This window comes from Taeniopygia guttata, chromosome 17, assembly GCF_048771995.1.
Source record: "Taeniopygia guttata chromosome 17, bTaeGut7.mat, whole genome shotgun sequence".
NCBI classification, from domain to species: Eukaryota; Metazoa; Chordata; class Aves; order Passeriformes; family Estrildidae; genus Taeniopygia; species Taeniopygia guttata.
This window is the reverse complement of record NC_133042.1, coordinates 5,550,157-5,573,962: the sequence shown is the minus strand read 5'-3', so window position 1 is coordinate 5,573,962 and position 23,806 is coordinate 5,550,157. Positions and strand designations below refer to the sequence as shown.

At 58.1% G+C, this 23,806-nt stretch overlaps 1 protein-coding gene across 4 annotated transcripts; it reads right to left on the bottom strand.

The window, feature by feature from the left end:
• Positions 1-16: 16 nt before the first annotated feature.
• SH2D3C (SH2 domain containing 3C) lies at positions 17-23,558 on the bottom strand. Of its 4 annotated transcripts, none has more exons than XM_030286553.4 (12): positions 23,473-23,558; positions 20,932-21,583; positions 16,397-16,436; positions 6,188-6,316; positions 5,461-5,909; positions 4,046-4,170; positions 3,194-3,771; positions 2,839-2,954; positions 2,494-2,665; positions 1,667-1,778; positions 841-1,047; positions 17-712 (listed from the first exon to the last, which is right to left on the bottom strand). In XM_030286553.4, the coding sequence occupies exons 1-12, from the start codon at positions 23,510-23,512 to the stop codon at positions 537-539; spliced, it is 2,796 nt and encodes a 931-aa protein (XP_030142413.4). In that variant the 5' UTR covers positions 23,513-23,558; the 3' UTR covers positions 17-536. The 4 variants fall into 4 exon arrangements, with proteins under 4 accessions (XP_030142413.4, XP_030142414.4, XP_030142416.4 ...); XM_030286554.4 differs by having other exon boundaries at positions 841-1,044; positions 23,473-23,527; XM_030286556.4 differs by lacking the exons at positions 20,932-21,583; positions 23,473-23,558 and adding an exon at positions 19,817-19,931.
• Positions 23,559-23,806: the final 248 nt, after the last annotated feature.

Here is a 23,806-nt window from a genome sequence, read left to right as displayed (position 1 = left end):
CACCCACAGGACAGGGTCCCCTTGAGGAACGGGATAGTTTATTGTATGTAAGAACCAAACCCATGAGATATGTACATGTATTTACATGACAAAATGAATAAGCCTAATTATTTACAATAAGGACTGTCCTCCACAAGTCTGTACATCAAGAAGTAATTGTGGAAATATATTTACACACGGGATCCAGCAGCTGTGGGCAAGATGGAGATGGAAAAAAACAAAACCAAAGGGTGAGGGCACCATGTAGACCTCAGCAAGGCTGGGTGTGGAGGCCAGTGCTGGCTGGCCCAGACACTGTCCCCACTCTTCAGAGTAGCAGTGTGGACCCCTGGCTTGTTGGTGTCCTGAAGAGGTGGGTGGTAGATTTGAGGTGGCTGCGTTTCCTCCTCTTTGACTCAAAATTGCCGACCTGTGCCTGTGCCTTTCTGGGCCATCTCTCCTCCTCCTGATGCTGGGTGCCTGCTCCGTTCCCTTGCCCCACAGCCACTGGTGGGATGCAGGCTGGGAGCTGGGAGTCTCCGAGGGCCTGGGGGGGTTTACAGCTCGCTGAAGCGCACTGCTGGCTCCAGCTTGTGGGACAGGGCAGTGAGGACCTTGTCGAACTTCTCGTAGCGCTCAGCCTGGCTGCTCTCAGCCCCACGGCTGCCCCAGAGCAGTCGCAGCTGGAACTCGGTGCTGAAGACTTCCAGCAGCTCCGCTTTGCCCTGGAAACCTGCAAGAGGGAGAGTCAGTTCCCTGGGATGGCACCTCCTGCACCTGTGGGATGCCCCATCCTGGTGCTGGAGCTGCACACTGGGAACGTGGCAGAGGGAAAGGGGCTCTGCTGTCACTAGTGCTTACCCTGCAGCTTCACCTCAGCATTGGTGTGGTAGAGCCCACCGTGGTGAGCCACCATCCGTGCTGCCTCCAGGTGGGCCATGACCACCTCCACGCTGTTGTCAGTGGCCTCCCAGGGCTCGGGGCTTTCCGTGAGAGCCTCGTCCCGCTCCAGGAGAGTCACAAGGGGTATGATGTGGGGAAAGGTGGTGTTGGTCAGCGGGGGCCCTTCTGGGGAGAGAGGCACTCTTAGGACCCTGCACGGCCCTGTGACCCCACGTCCCCCTCCCCATCTCCCTGTGGAGTGCTCATGTGGCCAACACTGCCATGATGCCACCATGCTCCCAGGAGAGGCTTCAAGGCTCAGCTGGACACAGCAGCTGCTGTGTCTGTTCAATCCTGTGCCTGGGGCCATTGCCTTGTCCAACACCAGCTCCTCCCAGCCAGCGTTCCTGGCTCTGCTGGGAAGGGAAAGCTGATGGCCGTGCTCAGGCTGCATTTCCCGGGGCTGCAATGAGGAGCAGGTTTGCAGACCATGGGCACCAGGCATTAGAGACACGTGGCTTTTCATCTTTCCAACTGGCTGCCCTGTCCCTTGTTTTGGCACCGACTGCCATGCGAGCACAACGGTTTGGCTCAGCTGCTGGTTTTATTTAGTTATGAAATACTTCCTTGGGAAGGAAGGGGCAAACAAAGCCAGACAGGCTCTGCTGAGTGCTGGGGTGGTTCAGCAGCCAGAGGGTGTCTGGCACTAGCTGGGAGAGGGTCAGAGCTCTCAAACAGTGACGCCGTGCCCAGACAAAAGTGGGAAGGAGAAAGCAAGTGAGACAAGGGGAGTTGTTCTTGTTACCTTTCCCTTCATTCAGGCTCTTCAGGAATGGCTTAAGCTTCTTCTCATAGAGGATTGCACCCTCTGTGTGCCGCTGCCGCAGCACCATCCAGGTCTGCTCCAGCCGGGCAATCTGAAAGGAGATGGGGCAGGTAGAAGGTGCTGGGGGCAGCACAGCTTCCAGGCACCAGGGAGAACAGCCTGGCCCTGGTGCCATACTCCCCAGCCCTGCACACAACAGTGCCTGATGCTCCCAAAAACAGCCTCCTTCACCAGTGCTCGTGGCCAGACACGGCACAGCTCTGGCACTGAGACTGGGCTTAGGATTTCTTCCCCTGCCCGTGCCCCAGGACAGCAACCTCCCTGCGTCGCGGTGGCCTTGAAGATGAGATGCAGGGAGGGGGCAGCCATTCCACCTCCTTTGTGCAGGCAGGAAGCAAGACTTCCCAGCTGGGCTCGATTTAAAATTGAATTTTAATCTCCTTTCATCTTCCAAAGGGAGCAGTGTGGCCCAGAGACGCTGCTGCCACAGCCTTGAGACTGATTTGTATTGTACCGGAGGGCAGATTCATTTCCTCCCAGGAACACAGCCCAGCACAAAACAAAGAGCTCAACCACCGAAAAACAATTGGATCCTGGTGGGACTAGGCTGTCTGCTCCGTGGAGGGGATGGCTCTTCCCCTTCCCTGCTTGCATCCCAGCAGATGTGGCCCCATGCTTCCTACCCGGGGCATTTCCCCTTTCACCCATCCCAATGACTCTTGCAGCTTGCAGGACACAGGGAGAGGGATGCATTTTGAGCAAGTGGCTGAGCCCAGGACATGAGGACTAAAGGAGTGTCCCCATACCTGTGTCATTTCCAGGGCGCTCATTACAGCTGCAAAACTGAACATGTTCCCCATGGTGCTCTTCAGCTCGGCAGCCAGCTGGATGGTTTTGTGCAGTAGGGCTGCCCGCTCCTCCGTGCTGCCTGTGCAGCCCAGGATATCCACAGCGATCATGATGGACATGGTGTGAAACCTGCCAAGGGGAACACACAGAGCGGGGTCAGCACAGGGAGGGGGGATGCTCTGGGGGCTTAGACAGGGCTCCTCCTCTCCCCTCCCCTGTGCCATGCTGGGAACACCCAGGGGAGCTGGACCAGGCCGTGCAGGGCAGCCCAGTGGGCTCGTTTTGGCCATGCTGTGCCATACCGTTCCAGCAGGTCCAGGCGGAGCTGGTGGCCGTGGGGAAGGGTGAGCAGCTCCATGCCAGAGCTCACCCCCATGAGCCGCTGCATCTCCACTGTCACACCCAATATCCGGGCAACCTAGCAAGGAAGGTGAAAGCTGATTAGAGCATTGTTAATTGAGGAGAGGCTGAGGTGTCCTCGGGCAGCTTCTTGCCCCAGCCCAGCCTCTGCCTGCCCTGGCTGATACACCAGGCAGAGCCCAGCAGGGATGCTCCAGTGCTCGGGGGTTGCCTGATGTTCTGATGCACTGATCTCTGCGAACCCCGATTGATCAGAGGGCAGCAGTACCCGTCCCTCCCTCCAGGCCCTGGCCGTACCAGGCAGTCCACTTTGGTGATGTGTTTGGCCAGTGTCTTCACGTCCACCTCTGCCAGCAGCTCTTTGACCTTCTTTAGCACAGTCATCTCCAGAGGTTTGTTATCTAGGGGGATGAGCAGGGACTGGAAGGCAGCAGGGTTGAAGGAGGAGGTTGTTTCCATGGTGGGGGGCACAAAGCCCTTGAAGTCCAGCTCTGCTTTCAGCCTCTGCCCTGCCTCTGCTTCCCCAGAGCTGTTCTCCACAGTCCCTCTCTGTCCTTCCTCCACCTTTAGCCTCTCCACGTAGCTCTTTGTTGGCAGCTGCTTGGTGTCGTGGGCTGGCCGGTCCCTGCAGATGGGCGAGCTGGGGTGCAGCTGGCAGTAGTGCCCCGTGTCCGGGTCGCTGTAGCTGTTCAGGGAGGGAGAGGGGGAGGCACGGGCGTACCCATGGCAGGGAGTGGAATGGGAGCTGTGGGCAGGGTCTGGAAGAGGTTTGCTGTTGTTCCCATGGCACAGCTGGGGTTCGCTGGATCTCCTTATGACCGGAGAGGCTGCGGTGATTCCAGATGCTTGGCAGGCATGTGGCTTTAGCCGTGTGACTGTAGGGAGCAGAGGGGACACCTATCAAAGCCTGAAGAAGCACACGTGCATAGGGACTACAGATGCAGCAGCACAGGGACAAGGGGCTCAGGGAAAACCCCTCTGCCAAAACAGAACAACCTGATCCCAGGTCAGCTGCACAATGATGCAGCCAAGGACTGGCTGACATCCTGTCCCTAAGGTCTCCCTCCTCAGGTCCCTGCATCACAGCAGTGCCAAGTCCAGGGATCCACAGCCCCACTGTCCCCAGAGGGATGGAGAGGCAATGCCTACCTGTGCTGTAGGCAGGTGATGCTGGGTTCTCAGAGATGGGGGACATCGGGGAGTGCAGGTCTTGGATCTGGTCCACACTGACAGCACAGTTGCGAATGATGTCTCTGTGGTGGGGCAGGGACACGCTGGGGAGGGGACAGAGGGCACAGGTTAGTCCCTTAAAGCAGGGCCCAGGCAGGCACAGAGGGGCTGGGATGAGGGTTTGCTGCCCCAACACCTCCCATGGATCATCACCTCCTTCCACAACCACCCATAACAAGCTCAGCTGGAGCACTGAGCGGGTAGTCCCTGAAGCAGTTGCAGCAGAAGAGGTCACTACCCACTGACCCCCATAAATCAGAGTGCAGGGAGGGTTGAAAGGAGTTATAGCAGGCAATTTACTGCCCTCTCTGCCGTGGATGAGGGCTAGGCTGCTGTGATGTGTTTGGTCTGGAGCACTGTGCCTCAGCAGTGGGAGGAGAATGGGACAGCAGTGGTGGTGATAAGGGATTTGGGGAAAATGTGAGTGATGAGGAAAGACTGACGGATCTGGGCTCTTCTGGAAACACATATGCTCTTCTGGAAGTCTGAGTGTTTTCCTTTTTCCAGCCTTAACAGTTGGTTGCCTGTTTTCTGCTGGTGCTTTCTCACCCTGCCCTTGGGCTCAGAAGGTCAGGGTGGTGAGAAAGCAGCTTGGCTTAACAACAGGCTGTGTCCTGCTGGAGGCAGGGCTAGATGGGTCTGCCCTTGGCTGCTGCATGTGAAGATGTGTGTGTGGCCCTGCTTTCCCTGCAGGGCTCTGGGCAGCCTGGGACTGCCAAAAGTGAGCCATACAAAGGAAGTCTCCTCCTCCACCTCTGGAGAAACCCAGCTGGCCAAGGTTAATGTGAACAGCTCAGCTTTGTGAAGGCTGTGATCCAGAGCCTCTGCAGACTCCATCAGCACAAACTCATCAGCCTCCTCCTGCCCATCAGGCTTTCAGCTCTGCTTGGTAACTCCCTGCAAATGCTGAATGGAAAGGGCTCTGAAACTAAAAGGGCCATTCAAAACCAAACAACAAATGCTGTCTTGGTGTCTGGGAGTGACTCTCCTCTCATGTCTGCCTGGGAAAGCTCAGCTCCATGGCTCTAACAAGCCCTGACATGCTGGTAATCCTGGACTGGGTGATTGTAAAACACTCTCTGGCTTCTGGCCTGAGATGTTAAAGTCATGTCTGCTAGCTGGGCGTCTGCTGTGGTAGCTCAGCATGGCTGGCAGCCTGCCTGGGAGAAAAACCCAGTTCCAGCTGAGTTCTGATTCTTCCCTCCATGCCTCTTCTGGTCTCTCTCTTCCATCCCTGATCCCCAACCTCTGCTCTGCACCCTCTGAGCATGCCCTGCCTCATTCCTGAGGCTGATCCTCTGCTCAGCTGAGCTGGGATGAGACTGCATGCTCACCTGGTTGGGCACCCCTCAGCCCTGGTGATCTTGTCTGCGGTCAGACCGTCTGTCATGGTGATGCTCCTCCTCTTGATGTGCCCCCCTTTCTGGGAGGAGGGGCTGTGGGGTCCCCCATGCTTCCCGTTGGCCAGCCCGTAGCTGGCTTCCAGGTACCGCAGGGGGAAGGTGCGGTTGATGGGGCAGTAGATGATGGCCCCGCTCTGCTCCGAGATGGCCCTGCGGTTGCCCACGTAGAAGCGGACAAGGGCAGGCACATTGTCAAAGCTCTCTTGCTCGAAGAGGTACTGGACACGGGTATGGCCATCGCTGGACTTGACTGTCACCTTGTTGATCTTGAAGTGCAGTGCCTCGTTACGCCAGCGGCACGTCAGCACGTAGTCACCCAGGCTGGTGAGAGAGTCACGGATGAGGAAGTCGCCATTCCTCTGCACAAGGCTCTCGGACACCTGGCAGGGGGACAGGGCACAGCTCAGCCACAGCCACGCTGGATGGACCACAGGGCATGAGTGGATGCTCTGCTGGAGGAGCACTGGTTGTTCCCCTTGCCCCTAGCTCTGAGCCACGAGAGGGCATTTGCTGTAGCAAAATCAGGCAGCTCAGAGCTAATGAAGCCCTTGACCAGATGTTTCCCAGGACAGGCTGGTGGTTCTGTGTGGCCTCAGAGTGCTCTTCCACAACATTCCAAGTGAAGGGTGCCCAGAGCCTCCCACCTTCCCCATCTCACCTCCCGGGGGATGCGGCCGTGGTACCAAGCATGGCTGCGCAGGTCGGTGCTGCTCAGCTTCAGCTCCTCTTCCAGCTCCTTGTGAAGCTTTTCTGGCGATGAGTCGAGGATGTATTTCTCCTTGGAGAACTGTACAGGGGAAGAGAGCGTGTCAGGCAGTGCAGCAGCACAGGGACTGGGGAGGGAAGGCTGGCAGAATCCCCACATGGGGACTGTAGCATCTGCCAGGAGCACAACGGTCCCCAAAGGCCAGGGAACTCAGCTGTGTGTGAGGATTACTGCTTGTGGCAAAGGATGTGGCAATGTGCTTGTTGATGGTCAGGTCCTGTCACCAGGAGCACTTGGAGGGTCTCCTGGTGGCATGTCCCTATCGTGCCTGGCCACCTTGTGCCTGGTGTGCTGCCCCTCTGCCCCAACTGAGAGCTGAGTGTGGTTGGGCAGGAGAAAAGCCCTTAAACGTGTCTGGGGTGAACTGCCGTGAGAAGCACTCTTTCAGGAGGAAACCTGCATTATTGCTCCTCCTTTAAATATCTACCACAGTTCCTCTTTCAAAGGGTTAACTCGCTGTGTTTAGCCTGATGGCAGCATAAATACTAATGACAAATGTAAAGGGAACCTTCTGCATTGAAATTAGCTTTTAGAAATTAGCTTTCACCAGCACTGGTGCACCTGAGCCTGGAGGATGCAATCTGCCCCCTCCTTTCCCCTGGAGAGATAAGGGATGATGGCTTCATGTGTCTGTTGGCTGGAGCCTGCCTGCCTCCCTCCTTGCCTGCTGCTGGGCCAGTATTCCCAGCGTGCAGCTGCTGGCATGGTGGAGCCAGTGGATGTTTGGGGACATGAGCACAGGTTTGGGGTTCCTGTGTGCTTCACATGAGGCAGTTCTCCTGCTGCAGTACCAACACAGCTGTGTGATGGAGCAGGGCCTGGCAGCCAAGACTCCTGGGTTCCCTCCATATCCCAGATGTGTGGTGTCCTGAGAGGGGCACACGTGTGCCACTGCCATGGACTAAGATGCTTGGATGGGGCTACTGGGGTGTGCTGTTCCTCTGCTCCCAGGAGTGAGGGTGGCTGGTGGCCTGGCTCGCCCCCGGCTGTAAGGAGGCAGCGGGGGCTGGCCCAGCTCCCCGGTGCCTGTTGGGGCAGGAGTCTGGAATTGTCTCACAGGACAGGCATGGGCTTGAAGCCCTGCTGACACTGCTCTGGCACTGCCAGAGCAGCAGGCTGGCACTCAGGGCTGACCTTGTGTGGCAGCTGGTTCCCCAGAGCATAGCGGGCTGCAGCCCCACGCCAGCACCTCAGGGACTTGCCTTGGAGCTGACCTCTTTGCCCGGTGCCTCATGCTCTGTGTCTGGTATCGATTCCCTCTGCTCCTCTACTGCTTGTGAGCAAGGGAAAGTGTAGAGAACTGTGCTGCTCTCCTGCCTTGTACCCACTGCTCTTGTGGGGTTCTTGGGACCCCACAGAGGACCCTGACCCCCTCAGCAGGACCCTGACCCCAGGCCTCTCCTTCCCCTGAGGAGATGTTCCATCCCTCCTGGTAGCTGCATTCATTTGCCAAACCAGGCAGAGATTCTGTCCTGGAGACCCTGCTCCAGCCTGGGGAGATGGAAGCAGACAGTGACAAAGGGCCCGTGGCCTGGACTGTGCTCTCCAGGGCTTACCCTCACCAGCCTGGACCTGCCTTTATTCCTCCCTTCCCAACTCCTGTAATGTCAAAGGTGGTGGGAGAGTGAAAACAGCCCATGAAAACAGTGTGGATTGAACTCTGATTTGCTCATCCAACAATGTTTATTCTCCCTGTGAGAGGATCCTGTTGGCTGGAGCTGCAGGGATGTGTGGATTGTCCCCCCTGACCAAGGGCTGCAGGGAGCTGAGCACTTGCTGCTGCTCTGGGCCCTCCTGGAGACAAAGGCCCCCGGTGCTGCTGAGCCCGATTAAAAATAAATGGTAGCTGGCGGATGCTGCAGGGGTCCGGCTGCCTCCTGGGGGGCCCAGGCCGAGCAGATGCTGTTTCCATAGTGACAAATCCATTGCCACGGAGCAGACCTGGCTTGGCCGAGGGGTGGTGGGGCACCCTTGACTGCAGCACCCTCTCTGTGACAAGGTTCCCCCCAAACTCTGGGGCATCAAGGGGCCCCCCAGGAACCTCTTCTGTTTGTGTAGGTGAAAGCCATGAGAGCTGAGCTGGGAGCAGTTTGGATTACAGCTCTCCCCCCACCACCCCTGGAGCAGGGATTAATGCCTGTTCTGCTCAGCATTGTACATGTGGGTTTTCCTCCAAATCCTCCCCATGCAAATGTGCAGGGTAACAAAAACACAAGCCCAGCTGAGCAGTGCCCAGTGTCCCCGAGCCCAGATTTGGGCAGCAGCTGGCTGGCATCCATGCCAGGAGCCATGAGCTAAGCTAGCAGGAGAGAACAGGAGGTTTGGGAGAGGCAAGGAAGGCTTTGCATCTTGCAGAGGGTGTCAGGAGCCACCTTCCCCAGCCATGTGGAGGGCACTGTCCCTTCAGCTCCTTGCCTAAATAGTGAGATTTGCATGGCCACCAAGAAGCCACTGCTTGGAGTGATTGTCAGGCTCCAACAGCTGGGGAGGCAGCATGAGACTGATCACGGGGAGCCCTTTTCCTTGGTGTGACATAACTGAGACCCTTATTGTGAGTCAAAATCACCAGTCTGTGTGGGAGCTGGGCTCCCCACGAGCCCTGGGTGCAGAAGACCCCCGTGCTGCGGAGGGCCGTGTTTCTCCTGAGCCCTTCAGCAGCGCTCCAGCTTCCCCCGCTCCGTCGGGAGCGTGTCTCGGAGGAGCCCGGCCCGCAGGCTGCCAGCTGGCCGGGTGCCCAGGCGCTGGCACGGCCTGGCATGGCACAGCCCGGCCGGGCGCTGTCAGCAGTGTGTAAGTGGATGTCTGAGCGCCGCCCTGACAAGGCACGGCTTGGCGCTCTTGGCCGTGCCAAGGGAATGTCTAAAGATGCACGGCCCCATTGAGGTCTTGCATACTACTGGGTTGGGTGTGGGGAAAAGCCTGGACTCCCATTAGCATCTGGCTGGAGTGCACAGTGCTGGGCTCCAGCATGAAGAACCCCAAAAACATCTTCCAGCTGAGCGGGAAGAAATGGGGATAAGAGCGGTTCTCCAAACCAGCCGCACCAGACAAACCAGCTCAAAATCTGCCAGAGATGATGCCAAGCTTTGCTTGAGGAATCCCAACCAGCAGCCAAGCTGTCTCAGCTGGAGAAAGGAGAGTGCCCCGATGGGCTGTTTCACAGTCCTGGGGCTGGGGAATCCTCTGAGAGCTGCCATGAGAAGGCAATTTCTGAGGCTTTCCATCCCTGCCTGCTTCCCTGAATCTCTGTGCTGCTTTCTTGATGGAGGATGTGCTTCCCAGCTGAGTGGCAAGGACTGGAACTGGTAGTGGAAGGGCAAGAGGGATGGAAGGTGCTCTTGCCTGTGCATAAAACCAGTGGCTGTCACTCTGCCTGCTCTGAGGAGAGCTTCAAAGGCTGGCATTTGGCTTTCTATCCTTGCAGAGCTAATCTTATGAAACTGGAGTGATTTCCATTCTGCTTTCCTGCTCTTCCCTCCCAACCTGGAGGAGTTGCAGATGAGGATGAAGTCAGCTTGGAGAGCAAGGTGTACTCACACCCCACCCTGCTGATAACATCTGACTAACCCCAAGGCACCAAGCACATCTGTTCTCCCTCCTGCTCATGCTGCCTACCCTATGCTGGGACGCTAGCTAGGGAAATCCCAGCTCCTTCTGGAGTTCTCCACCCCTGCTCTGGCTGCTGGAGCAGCTCTGGGGCCTGGGAAGCAGAACTGTGAGGAAATGGAGTAACAAGCCATTGGGAATAGGTGTCTGGGGAAAGCCACAGACTTGCATGAGGGATTTTCTCTGCTTCCTCCACACCTGGCCATGGGCTACTTCAGTGATGTGTTTTGGAGCAAACATCCTTGCTGAGCATCACGGCAAACCCAAGAACAATTCTGCCTGCCTGATGCAGAACTGCTGCACTTACCAGTCCAGGCACCACCCGAAAATTATTACTCCACCCTGCATGACCACGAGAAAATGCCACCACAAACAATCCCCAGGTTGTTATGTGCTTGCTCTCAGTCTGCATGTCCTGCTGTAAGCCAGTCTGTCCTGCTGATCTTGATATCCATATGGAAAAGAAAACCCTTGTTCTTCTACCCTGTCTTGAAATGAGTCTAGGAACCTAAATGGCCTCTGAGAAGCATCAGCCTATCTGGCCACCCCATAGGTGACTGAAGGCATCTCTTGGTTATGTCACATCTCCATTAGTCCCCACTGAAGGTAGATTTTGGCTCAAGATCTTTGTTCTGGAGTTCAAAGCCCTTCCTAGGACTACCTGTCTACCCTTATGGTCTCCTCTCCCCTTGCCCATACTCCTTTGTGGTAGCTCTGGAGCAATTCTATCTCGCTGGCAGGGGTGGGGTGCAGCTGGGGTTGATGGCAGGAACATCTGGGTGCTCTAAGGTGGGACAAGCACCCCAGGTTGTGTGGTGGGGTGATGGAATATGCTGCTACTGCTCCCCTGGGGAAGCAGGTCTCCAATGCAGTGATGGTGTATGTGTATACACACATTTCCATCCATCTATATTTTACTTATCTCACTCCAAGACGGCAGCAGCGGCTGCTGCTGCATCCCTTTTCGGAGCTGCTATTGGCCAGAAATGATGTCAGTGCTTCCCAGGCTGGGTGCACCGCCATTGGCGGTGAGCAGGGATGCGGCTGTCAGCTGGAAGTGCTCCAGTCATTCATGGGGACTTCAGTGTGTGTTTGCTGGGCACGCTTGGACACAAATAGATGGTGAAAGATCTGGCAGAGCCAGGTGAGCACTTAGGGCTTCACTTTTAACTCTTTCTGGGGTTAGGATAGAGTGCCCTTCATCCCTTCTCACATCCCCACATGAGAGCCAGATGCTCACCTGTCCCTCCCTTGTTCTGGCAGCAGCTGGCTGAAAGCACCCGCTCACCCCCTGCAATGTGCAGCCCAAGGACATGTCCCCATGTTGCTCAGTGGCCTTTGGACAAGTGGAAAAAGCTCTGCTGCTTTTCCCACTTCACCCCCACCAGCAATCAAAATCCCTGGCTTTGGGCTGAGATCAGCCGCAATCATGACAAGACTTGAAATGCTGCTTCTGGGCTCCGTCTTACCCAGAATAATCTCTAAGGCTCGGCACCTACCTTGCTCAGCAGGAGTACTGAATAAGACTGCCAGCTCTCTTGGCTGCCGGCTCCCTTCTAACTTGCAGTATGCTGGAGCTCGTGCTTCAGACCAGAGCCTGCTTGGCTCCTGCAATCCTAAACACCTTTGCTCTCAAACTCAGTAAATGAGGGAACCAATTCCCAACACCATGCACCCCTTGTGTGAATGCCAGAGTCCAAAAATAGGACACCTAGACTTGTGCCCAGTGGCAGTGCTGGAAGCACCACAGGACAGGTGACAGATGGATCCCAGCTTTCTCCCACCAGTCAGACCTGTGCAGTGCAGCACAGAGATGGAGACCCGGGCCAGAAAGCTGAGTGTTCATCTGGGCTGGATCTCCCTCCTGTGCTCAGTGATGCTCTGGGCACATGCCACCTTTTGGGGGATGCTAAACGCTCCCCTTCAGGAGGTCTGCTGCAGGTGAGAGCTCCCTGCAGAGACTTTTTTGCCTGTCAAAGCGCCGGTCTGGGGGGACGCGGTGGCTTTGACTGTGCGGTCCCGGCTGCAGGGGGGCCGAGCTCTGCCCCCCGAGCCGGTGCTCGGCTCACCCCGCGCTCGCTGAGCTCCGTGTGAGCGGGGGCACCGCAGGGCTCCCCGGGGAGGCTCCGCTGCCCCCGGGGTTCGAAACACCCCCGGCGGGTGCGTGGCCGGGGGTCCCCACACGCTTCCCCTCCCACTGCCCCGCCGCTTTCCCCACGCGTGCGGCTGCCCGGCGGCACCGCGGGGGCTCCGGAGCCCGGGGCAGCCGGTGCGGTCCCTGCCGGCCCCGCTCACCTGCACCTGCATGAAGGAGCCGCGGTAGAAGCAGCAGGCGGCCGCGGACAGGGCGCTCCACAGGCTGCACCGCTCCGTCATGGCGCGGCGCGCCCGGCGGGGGCTGCCCCGGCCCGGGCTGCACCGCCGCTGCCTCCGCCGCCGCCGGGCTTCAATTTCAGCCGCTTCCCCGATTACCTCATCCCTTGTCGGCCGCGAGGGGCGGGCACGGTGCGGCAGCTCCGCCCCGGCCCGCCCCTGGAGGCCGCCCCGGCTCCGGGGAACCGAGCGAGCGGCTCCTCGGGGGAAGCGGTGCCCCGGCTGTCTGCGCCCCTGGGGGAACTGGGAACCAGCTCCTCCCATGCCACAAAGGGAGGCAGCATCCCCGAGGGGACCGGGCACCCCGGCTGCCTGTGCTCTGAGGGGAACGGAGAACCGGCTCCTCCGAGAGGAACCGGCACTCCCATGTCGCAAAGGGAACAGGCATCCCTGAGGGATCAGGCACCTCCGAAGGGAACCGGCAATCCTATGTTGCAAAGGGAAGCAGCACCCCTCAGGGCACCAGGCACCCCGGCTGCCTGTGCCTTGAAGAGAATCAGCACCTCTGAGGGCATCGAGCATCCCTGAAGGGAACCGGTACCCTGGTTACCCGTGTCCTGAGTGGGACTGGTTCCTCTGAGGTGACTCAGCTCCTCAGAGGGGAACAGACACCCCTGAGGGGAACCAGCACCCCTGGCTGCCGGTGCTCTGAGAGAAACTGGCTCCTTTGAGGAGATCAGATCAGACACCCTGAGGGGATCCAGCACCCCTTTTCTCCCCATCCCAAATCTGCCTGCTCTCCACAGTGATGCCTGTGGGTCAGGGGCAGTTTTGTCCCTTATTGCCCATCCTGTCTTCCTTCACCCCCACATGGTGATACCTTTCTGGGAGATACATCAGTGCCCACCTCGTATGGCGGGGAGCCAACTGCCTCTTTCCTGTGTAGGCTGTCTCTGACTTGTGTTTAATTAAGGCTCTGCTTCGGTTTAATTAAGGCCACACTATCACGTATGGGATGTGCAAGGCAGCACTGATGACTCAAAGCATTGCTCCAGCCTTGACTCTTGAATAAATCCCCCGAACCCCTGCCCAAACCCACTGCCAGCACCGCTCTGTGCTGGAGACAGGCAGAGTCTCCCTCAGCCCTGGCAGTGATACGGACCCACACCTTGCTGTTCTCCCCCCACATCTGTCCTGCACTGCACAGCCTGGATTTGGCTGTGCTTCACTAACTGAGGGCTTCACCTCCCCTCTGGCCGAGGAGCCCCACACCTCCCAGGCGACGCTGTGACCTCGGAGAGGTATTCCTGCTGCCTCTGACCACAGAACCCTGCAGCCTTCCTCTAATTAATTCAAACGAGCCCCTCACATTACCAGGCAAGGAGACAGCATCCGAGGCTGATGTGATACAGGTCCCTGCTTCAGCAAGCAGCTCTTCCGCACAGAACAAAGAGCTCAGAGGCGCTGGCTGGGCTCTTACTCTGCCCCTGGTTTTGCAGGGGAGAGAGGAGGCAGGAGAGCAACATGGCTGAACAGCAGGACAGGGCTGAGGCGTGGGAGAACTAGTGGCAGCACACAGCCTGTGGGCAGGGAACGTGGGGCAGCAGGTCCCACGGGTCCCATGGGTGCCTGCAGTCCCACCAGCATGGATAGGGACTCTCCTCCTCACCTCCTGCCTGGGGCTGAGGGACAGAGCAGATGGCACTGTGCAGGGACATGCTGCTCCAAAAAGATGCAATGTGAATCATCCTCCTGCCAGGGCTTCTTCCCTGTGATGGGCTCCATGGTTTCCTATTGAGGTTTTCACCAACAAGTGAGCAGGAGCCTCATGGGGTGCTGCAGGGTGAAGTCCTGCAGCTGTGACTGTGCTGCCCCTCCTCGCAGGGAAGCTGAAAATCCCTGACTGAGCTCTCACAGGACGTATGACAGCTTTTCTGCTTGCTGCTCTCCCAAAGGGTAACATCTTTCTGCAGCTCCTTCACCTGCACAAAGGCCAAAGCTGGGGTGGCTGGGATATTGAAATAGAGAGCTGGGCGTGCAGATCCCCAGGCAGCTCGGAAGTAACAGCCCTTAGGCTATTATTAAAGCACATTAATTACCAAGTGCTTATTGATCCTGGCTTTCCAACCCTCTCTAGCTCCCGGTTGCACGTCCAATCAGGCCAGGCTCGGTGACAGGAGCACCAGCCATGGCCGTTTTGCAGCTGAAGCTCAAGGGCTGATGTTTGGCAGATCCTTGGTGCACACTTGGAGACACACCTGCCTGTCAGCCTTTGCTCATGAGAGTTTTGCAACACATCCTCTCCCTCTTCCTGACTCCTTCTTTGGCTCTTTTCTTCCTGTCTTTCCCTTGCTCACCCCTCACCAGTGTTTTCCCTGTTTGTTTCCCTCCCAGCTACACCAGCCAGTGGCAGATCCCAGCCCTATCCTCCCTTGCTCCAAAGGCAGGCACAGCAGCCTCTTTCCCACCCTAAATCCTGCAGGACCTGACCACTGCTGGGTGCTGAGCACCCTGCAGCTGCACGGGCTGGCAGCCAAGCACAGCGCCTGCAATCAGCTGGAGTGTCCCTGTCATCCCGGTCACTCACACTCTAATTACTGATTTGACTAAAATAGCTGCTGTCACTGCAGCCATCAGTTGCTTCTCTGACCAAAGGGAAGTGGTGTATAAATCACAGCCCGTGGGCTGTTTCTGGACACCATGGGGATGGAGGAGAAATAAAGGCCAGATAGCTCAGATCTGGGATCTGACTGGATGGTAGGCAATTCTCCTGGCTCACCAAAAAGTGCTTGATCCCAAAGGCAGAGCCCTGTCCATTGCTCCCCACCTGTATTGTTTCAGTCTATTAAATCATGAGCTGTAAAATGTGTCCATCTCTGGGTGCACACACTGACAGTGCCAAGGAAACATCCCCAACTATTCTGTTCCTCCTTGCCCTCACAGGACTTTCCTGTGTCAGCAGGAGTTTCTCTGTGTATCTTGAGGTCCCCATAGCAGGGCCCTTCCCTGCAGAGGCCAGTGTTTTGGCTTTGCAGGGGAAAATGAGCTACATCACAGCCAGACCCAATACGCCCAGTCAGAGCTTTGTTGTCCTGGCACACATCCCAATTCCAGCTCTGTGAGCTCCCGTTCTGCCAGTCCCACATGGCTTAAGGGCGCAGAGAGGAGAACATCCCACCCGCGGGATCGCTCTGCTACACGTCAGAAACCTCATCTGACCCCACTGCCCAGAGGCTGCCAGTTGCCAGACTCAACATGTGGGGTCCTCATTAGCCCCAGGGATGGACGTGCAGGGAGGTGACCCCTGTTGAAGCAGCAGATGAGCTCAGGGGCCAGCCAGCTCTCTCCCAAGCTTGCCAGTTGGTGCTGCCACAGGGGGTTCCCACATTTTAATGTCTGGCTACAGCCACCACCAGGACCCCCAGGTCCAAAAGATGAAGGTGCAGAGCTCTATGCTAATTAGACCACCCAGGCTGGGCACCTCAAGTCACTTCTCAACAACCCCATCTGCCCAGTGGCAGACTAGATTTGATCCCCACTGGGCAACGGGACTCGGGAAGCTCCAACTCTCCTTAAACAAACACCCCAAATGCCACGCCATGGCAATGACCACCCTGTCACTTCAGTGGGTTTCAATGCTCTGTGCCCAAACATCACAGCACCCCTGTCCCCACTCCTCTGTGCCTGCCCATTGTGCCAGCAGCCTCCTGCAAAAGGGCCACTCTCCTCCAGAGCCAGGCGCCTCACTAATGAATTTCTGGCCAGACATGAAGAGTCCTCAGGAATGTTAATAGTTTGCTGGAGGATAAGCAAAAGATTTGGAGAGATTTACACCAACTTTCATGTGACAGCCACGAAAGTGGCTCAAACCCTTCCGTTTCTTTACGTGGGGGCGGAGGGAGGAGGCTGAGTCTGTGGGCGTTCACAAGTAACTGGGAACATGAAATGCAAGCAGCTCCTGTGGGAACAGCATTGGGGCGACCACGTAGGGTTTGTGTCTCCTCTGTCTTCCTTGGCCTTGCCAGAAATATCTTCCAGGGCTAAAGAGAGAGTCCAGGTGGGAGGAGGGGTGCAAAACTGAGCAGCTTGCTGGTGTAAGACCTGGGTAGTTCCAGGGCCACCATCCCCTCTCCACCCCTGGCACCCAGCTGGGACAGGATGTGATCACACTTTGTGTCTTACCTTCACGTATTCACTGCCAGACTCCAGGCCATCGTGGTGGCTAAAAGGAAGAGGAACAATAAAAACAGATAAGTAAAGGGCAGTAAGTTTTGACATTTAGGTCAAAGGCAGTGGTGGCACAGCTGGGGGAGCTGGGGTCTGTGCCCCTTGTCTTGCCATGGTGCCAAGAGCACAGCCATGGTTTTGGGAGAGGTTCCTGGGGCCCCAGCACTGTTCCTGCCTGCTCTGTGCCCACTCTCTGCACAGGGCTTATCCTCCCTAATGCGATCAGGGGAGAATGAAGCCTTTTTAGAGGATCTCACCCCAAATCGGCTTGGGACCATGTGAGCTCAACCAGGGAGACCCAGCAGCCAGGCTGGGGTCCCTGCAGGTCACAGTGCTGGGGGATACATGTCCAGATGGGGGGGCCTGTGTTCAGTTCCCTGGAACAGCTGCATTCCCAGTAGGCAGCTGCTGGGACACACCACCCAGACAAGCATTTTTGACTTTATGGTTTTGTGCAACCCTACAGAATTCAAACTCCCACCAAAGCTAGGCCTGAACCGTGATGTCTTGACTGGGACTGCTTTTCATGCTCTTATAGGTCCAGATATGTGTCCATATAGAAGAGTCCCAGGGGAACAACAGAGATATCAAAAGGAGAGAGGCTGTAACAGCCTGAGCTAGGATGTGCTATCTTAAGGTCTCACCTTTCAGAATAAAATACAAAAATCCAGATGTCTCTAACCAAAATCCAGAACCTGTTGCCTCCCCAGTGCCAAGCTTCAGTACGGACATCCTGCTGTTTGCCAAGGTTGCTTGCCTGAGCACAAGGCAGCAGCAGGGGCCTGGGGATGGCAGGCTGCCACACCAGGAAAGGCAGTTGCAACTAAGGAATTACCAAATCCAAGGTCATCATAGACCTGGGATGTCCCTTTCCTGCCAGGAGCCACCTCAAGGTCATCATAGACCTGGGATGTCCCTTTCCTGCCAGGAGCCACCTCATCAGACACATACAGGAAACTGCTGAGGGTCCTGCACATAACTTCTCCCTGAGACCTGCACTGGTAGCAACCCTGGAGACTCAAATTCCTCCTCTGGGGGCTCTCTCCAGATGGAAGGTGGCACCTGGTGGCCACCCAAAAGGGAATCAGGGATAGCAGAGGCAACCACTGCCAGACATTTTTCCATTGGATATGCCCCATGGCATTACAGTGGCTTGTGACAGAGTCTACATCAGCCCCTCATAGCGTCCAACCATCCAGAAGACAATTCCCACTCCTGAAATCCTTTGAAGTCTTTAAAGAACGTGTGGATGGGTACCTTGTGCCTCAGTTTCCCCCTCTGTGGAGCTACCTCCAGGGAGGTTTTGGCTGGCAGTGCTGCCAGAGGGGTCTGCAGGGAGTGTCAGGCAATGCCTGCAGAAGCAGCATTTCCAGTGCCTCACGCACGGCATTTAAGGACACGGTTTAGTGGTGAACATAGCAGGGCTGGGTTGATGTTTGGACTCAATTTTAGTGGTATTTTCCAACCTTAGCGATCCTGTGATTCTCCAAGCCCACACTGCAGACCACATCCCCTGGTGTCCATCTTGGGAGAGGAAAAGGGCGCTGGAAATCAAGCCTAGACTTTTTTGGAGGTGAAGAAAATAGCAGAGCGTTTGGGAGCGGGGATGGATGCAGACTCCCCTGGGCAGCTGTGGGCTGCCTCTCCAGCCTGTTTGCCCTTCACACGCTGCAGAGCTGCCTGGTGCTGCGAGAGCCGTGAGAAAAAGCGGCAGGAGGACGGGGGCCTCTGGGCAGGAAGTCGGGAGCATGGGAGCAGCTGGGAGACGCTGCGAGAGCCGGGCAGGAGAGGCCCCTGTGCCGGGGAAGGGCAGCAGCTGGGACCGCAGCCCCCCTGGTTCTGCACATTCCTGGAGGAAACGGCATTTTTGGGGGCAGACGAGAGCCTGGGAGAAATTCCAGGGCTGCCTTTGGAGTGCGGCCGTGGCTGAGCTGCTGAGACCCAGAGCTACAGCACTGGGGAGTGGGGGGTTGGTGGGGTGGCTGCTGCCTTTGGGCTCGGGAAGGCATCACCATGACCCGCAAATGTGCCAGGCTCAGGATGGCTGCTGGGAACAGTCCGGGAGGATCCTGCGAGTCCAGCCCTGGTTTGAAGCCTAGGCTCTGCTTTCCTTGGGACACTGGTGCAGGCTGTACCCCAGGGGAACCAAATTTGGGCACACCGTGCCTCAGTTTCCCCCTCTGTGGAGATGCCTCCAGGGAGGTTTTGGCTGGCAGTGCTGCCAGAGGGGTCTGCAGGGAGTGTCAGGCAGTGCCTCTGCGGGAAGCGGCGTTTCCCGTGCCTCGTGCACGGCCGGCGCACAGGGAAACCGAGTCACGTCCGCCCTGGGACCTGCCAGCGGTCATCTCCCGTTAGTCAGCGTGTCTCTGCCGGAGTCACAGCCACCGCCTTGCTCTGAGCAGCTCCACGGGCTGTGTGCCACTCCCTGTCCCACAGCAGCGCAGCTTCCCCCTCACAGGCCTGATTCTGGGAAAGCCCTCCCGCCCAGGAGCATCCTCAGCCCACCCTCTGCTGGGGATTGCCCTTACCAGAAATACTCTGGGGGGACAAGTGGAAATGTACCCCAGGGCTGTATTTGTTCCCCCCCAGGGAACATGCTGCTGCCACGGCCTGCCAGGAACAGAGTGTCCCCAACCCCAGGGATGTGCCTGCAGAGGAGGAAGGGCTGGGGCGCAGCATTATCCCGGTCCCACTTCCTCCGTCCCGCCCCACAGCAGGGCCTGGCCTTGGGATGGCTCTGGCACACGGCTGCTCCTGAGCCAGGGACTGCGGCAGGGCTCCGGGTTAGACTGTGGAGAGGCAGAATAACCCTGATGCCAAGACCTGCTCTGGTCACCCTCGTGCCTCAGTTTCCCTGGCAAACAGTAAGGCTACACCCATCACCAGGGAAGCCCCACAGGATGCGAAAAAGTATTTGGCCCCCAATTTCTGGGAACCCATTCCCCAGATTCAAGACACGCATGTGACCCACTGATGTCCCACTGCTGCTTGGCTCCTAGCCACACTGGCTTGGGATCTAAGTCATTTCTGGGAGACAGAGGGTCTGGGTGAGCCCTCTGCACCCTCCTCGGGGGCTCTCTGCCACTGCTGAGGCTCTGCGCTCACCGAAGGATGCAGCAGTGCTGCCAGCCCCCCAAACCTCCGAGCCCCTGGCCGCAGCCCCTGGCGCCGGGTCTGCTGTGGTTTCAGCAGCTTTTTCCTCGAGGAAAACACCACCACGGGCTGGGAGCCTCGGCACCAAGCAGCGGCTCAGCTCCGGCATCTGCCTCCAAGTTTTGTGCCCGCCCCAATCAAAGCCCCTTCCCAGCCTCTCCCTCCCCATCCCCTCCGCTGTGCCGGGGTGCGAGGGGTGGCCGGGGGGCCGGGACCCCTTACCTGCCCTGTCCCAGGGTGGGAAACCTCCTGCCCAGCGCTGTCATCGGCCCTGCGGGATCCGGCAAGCGCCGCTGCTCCGGGCTGGGAGCGGCTGTCCCGCGCTCTCCGCCCCGCACTGAGCTCCGGGACTCCGGCGGACCCTCCTCCTTCCCGTCCCAGCCCTCCTCCGGCCCACCCTTCGGGCCGCCAGGAATGTGTGCTCGGCACAGCCCGGCTCCCACCGCCCAATTTCTCCTCCTCACCCCGCTCCCGGGACCACCCGGACCTCAGGAACGCTCGGTGCCAAGAAAAGGAGCCCCCGGCCCCGGGGCGGTGCAGGGGGAACAGGGACACTTGAGCGCAGAGAGAGGAGAGTCAGGCCAGGGAAAGGGGGAGAAATGTTTTTGGGAGAAATTCGGAGTTGCTTTTGCCTGTGTCCCCAGTCTCGCACACCCTCCCGGGCTGGGGTCGCATTTGGCCCCTTATGCCCAGATGCCATGGGGCTGGGGAATAAAAATACCTCTGGTGGATTCTGCAGTCAAAACCCTCCAAAAAATCCATCCGTCATCTCAGAGGGCTGAACCTCCAAATTCCCCCGGAGGGAGAGATTGTGCCCAGAGTGGGGGATTTGTGCCCAGAGTGGGGGATTTGTGCCCAGAGTGGGGGTTTACTGGTAGGTGATGAAATAGGGACGGAGTGTCCGGTTTGAGGATTTGCCCCTGTGCCTTGGGAGAGGCAGCGCTGCTCGGCAGAGCGGGAGAGGACAGAGGGGGTGGAAAAGAAAAGAGGAGAGAGGCAGAGGAGGCTGTAACAGGGCTGGTGTGAGCTCTCCGCAGCAGCACATCCTGAACGCCGCAGGACAAAGAGATGCCGGGGCAGAGCGGGGCTGCGAGATGTTTCCACCCCGTCCGGAAACAGGAGGGAGCAGAAATCCCACAGGAAACCTCGTTCCCATGGAGCCGCTGACCTGACCGTGCTCCAGCTGTGCTGTCCCACCGGCCAGGTGCATCCCGCTGGCACTGTGGGCACGAGGGGACATCGCAGTGACCCTGGCTGGTCCCAGCCCCCTCCTCTTGCCCTGTGGGGGAGCAAAATGGGGTCTTAGCAGAAGGCAGAGCAAACCTCAAGGGCTATACCTGTCTGGGGAGATCTTGTCAGGATGCTCTTGTCCCTTTTCCAGCAGATCCCCATCAGTGGTCTCTGCTCCAGCTGCTGTGTCAGGGCTTGTGGTTTGGCTGGGGTTTGGAGCCAGGCTGGAGCTCGGTGACTCTGTCCTAGGGCAGGAGACATTTCCCACAGGTTCCTGGTCTGTCCTGTCCATTGCTGCCTCCACGGTGTCCCCAGGTTCAGCTTTTTCCTTCTCCTGCTCTGCTTCTCCAGCAGTCAAGGGTGAGTCTGTGCCTGGGCCAGGGGTGCTGGACATCTCAGGGCACTTGAGGCTGGGGAGTGGGGCTGCCTGGGGGGGTTTGTTGTTGGGAGTCCCTTTCTCCCAGCAGTTCTGGCCACTCTTGTCTTTGCCCAGGCTCTTCCCTGCCTTGCCCAGATTCACCCTGGGCATGGTGCCCATGTGGGAGTACATGTTCGACGACTGGGCGTAGGGGCCAGGGCTCTTGGGCACAGTGTTGAGATCATCCTGGGTGCTGTCAAAGGGCTCTCCCAGGAAGCCGTGGGGAGGTGGGACATGTGGTGTGAGATTGTCAGGAGAGCTGGGGTCCACAGGGACGCGCCGGAAGGTGAAGGAGCGGGGGATGCTGCTCAGGCTCCCAAAGCCTTTGAACCTGAAAAACTCTGGCAAGGAGAAAGGAGTGATGAGTGTGGGGTTACTGCTGGCACGGTGTGATGATGGGGGATCCCAGAGCCCCTGGGCCTGGGTTGGGCTGGGCAAGGAGCACTATGCAGCCTGGTGTCATCCTGTTACACCCACATCTGCAGGCCCAGCTTGGCATGACATCCCTGTGATCTGTGGTGTACATGATGCTGCTTGAGGCATCTCTGTTGGGTACCTGGGAACTCTGCCCTGGTCCCTCGGGGAGCAGAAGTCTCCTGTGCCTGGCAAATCTAGCGGCTGTATCTTCCTACCATGGCTGAGGAGGGGAGGAAACACCCAACCCTGGTGAGCAGGCAACTCTAGAAGTCATTTCTGCCCACCTACTTCCTCCGGGGGCCTCTGGGCAGAGCTATGCCCATCCACAGCCTCAGGGCAGCCCTGCAGGATGCAAGAATGGGACACAGCATCTCCTTAGAGAATGGGGGTCCTGGATGCACATGACCTGCCCACACGTGCATGTCTCGCCAGCACGATGGAGCAGGAACCAGCCACGGGCGCTGCTGCGGTGGGAGATAACCTCCCCACTTCCTCACCCGGCCCCTCGCCAGCTCCAGCTGCCACCTGCAAGTGCTGAGCATGAACATGTTCGCCGGAGAAATATTTATAACTGCGGCGGGCGGCTTTGCATTTCACACCTCAGCCCCAGCTCAGCTCTGTGTGTCACCGCAGCGCAGCCTTGGACGGTGCCGGTGCCGGTGCCGGTGCCGGTGCCGGTGCTCGGGCTGAGCGAGCCGGTGGCTGCAGTGCTGTTGAGCAGTTCCCACCGGGGATTTTGCAATGCTGACGCCGCCCTGAGGCTCTGCACAGCCCGGCAGATTTGCTGGGGCAGGAAGTGACACTTTGCAGAGGTGCTGAGCGAGGACCAGTGTGTCCTGCACTGCTCAGCCCTTGGATTCCCACCTCCAGTTGCCATCCATGGGTTCTGTGGGGCATCCCTGCAGCTGGACAGGGTGGAGAGGCTGCATCCCAAAAGCCCCTCTGTGAGGCAGAAACCTCATTACCTGAGTGCAGTTAGAGGCAAAATTACTTTGTGCTAAACATCCCCTTAGAGTCCAAGCATCTTCTGCTACCTGCTGCTCTTGGGGCTGCTGAAAGGTGGGAAAGGCAGCACTGAGGATTTTCTCAATTTCCCCACCACTCCACCACAAAGGAAAATCCCAGCTGGGATGGGGCCGTGGGTTTGGCCAGTGGAGGGGTCCCGGGGGAGCGGAGGGACTGACCCCCCTCTGGCGCCAGCCCCGTGGCAGGAATGCAAGAGAGCACGGCCCAGCGCTGGGAATGGAGTGAAGGCCACTGCAGCCTCCCCCCGGAGCTCCGGGGGAAAGCTGAGGTCTGTGAGAAAGTGCAGAGCTCGCTCCCGGTGGGTATCAAGCACTTCCTCCCAGAAGAACTGGTGGGAATCCATTCCCAGGCTCCCTCCCCAGCTCCTCTGTGTCACCCCCATCCCTGTGCTGCAGGAGCACCCTGGGGTGAGGGTCCTAGCCACCCCTGGCCCCCAGCACCAGCTTGTACCCAAGCCATGCACCCTGAAGGTGACTTAATGATTTAAGGACTGAAGACCTCCAAATCCTGCTGTGCATCCCTCTGGTCACATCCCAGCATCCAGCACAGGGCTGGGCTGCAGCATACTGGTCCCAGTCCCTGCACCCAGCTCCTGAGATGAAAACCTCCAAAGCCCCTCACCCCAATGAGTTTCCTAACAAGAGCAGAGGCTGTCACAGCTCCAAACATCCCTGGATGGGATGACCTGGGGAGCGTGTGAGCACACACTCAGCACTAACTGTCACACATCCTCCTACCCACCGAGATGTCCAGGTGAGCCCACCCACCCTGTCCCATGGCCACTTACTGAATTTTTTGAAGCCCCGTCGTTTCTGGCCCTCGGCCATGGCCGTGCTGCTCGGAGGCCGCGGGGACTAAGAGGGACAGTATATAACTGTGAAGCCCTTCCCTGCCCGCTCCTCCCTTCCTGCCCCCCCCAGCCACCCCGCTCATCGCTCGCTCAGCATTTCCTCCCCACTGCTGTCATCTGCTCCCTGCCCCGTTGCTGTCCCTGCCCGCCCTCACGCTGTCCCCACAGTTCCTGAAGTCCCCGTGGCTGCTTGTACCTGCCTGGCTGCTCAAGAGTCACCTCTGCACCCCAGTTTTGGGACGTCTGCCAGATGTGGACAACCAAAAACCTC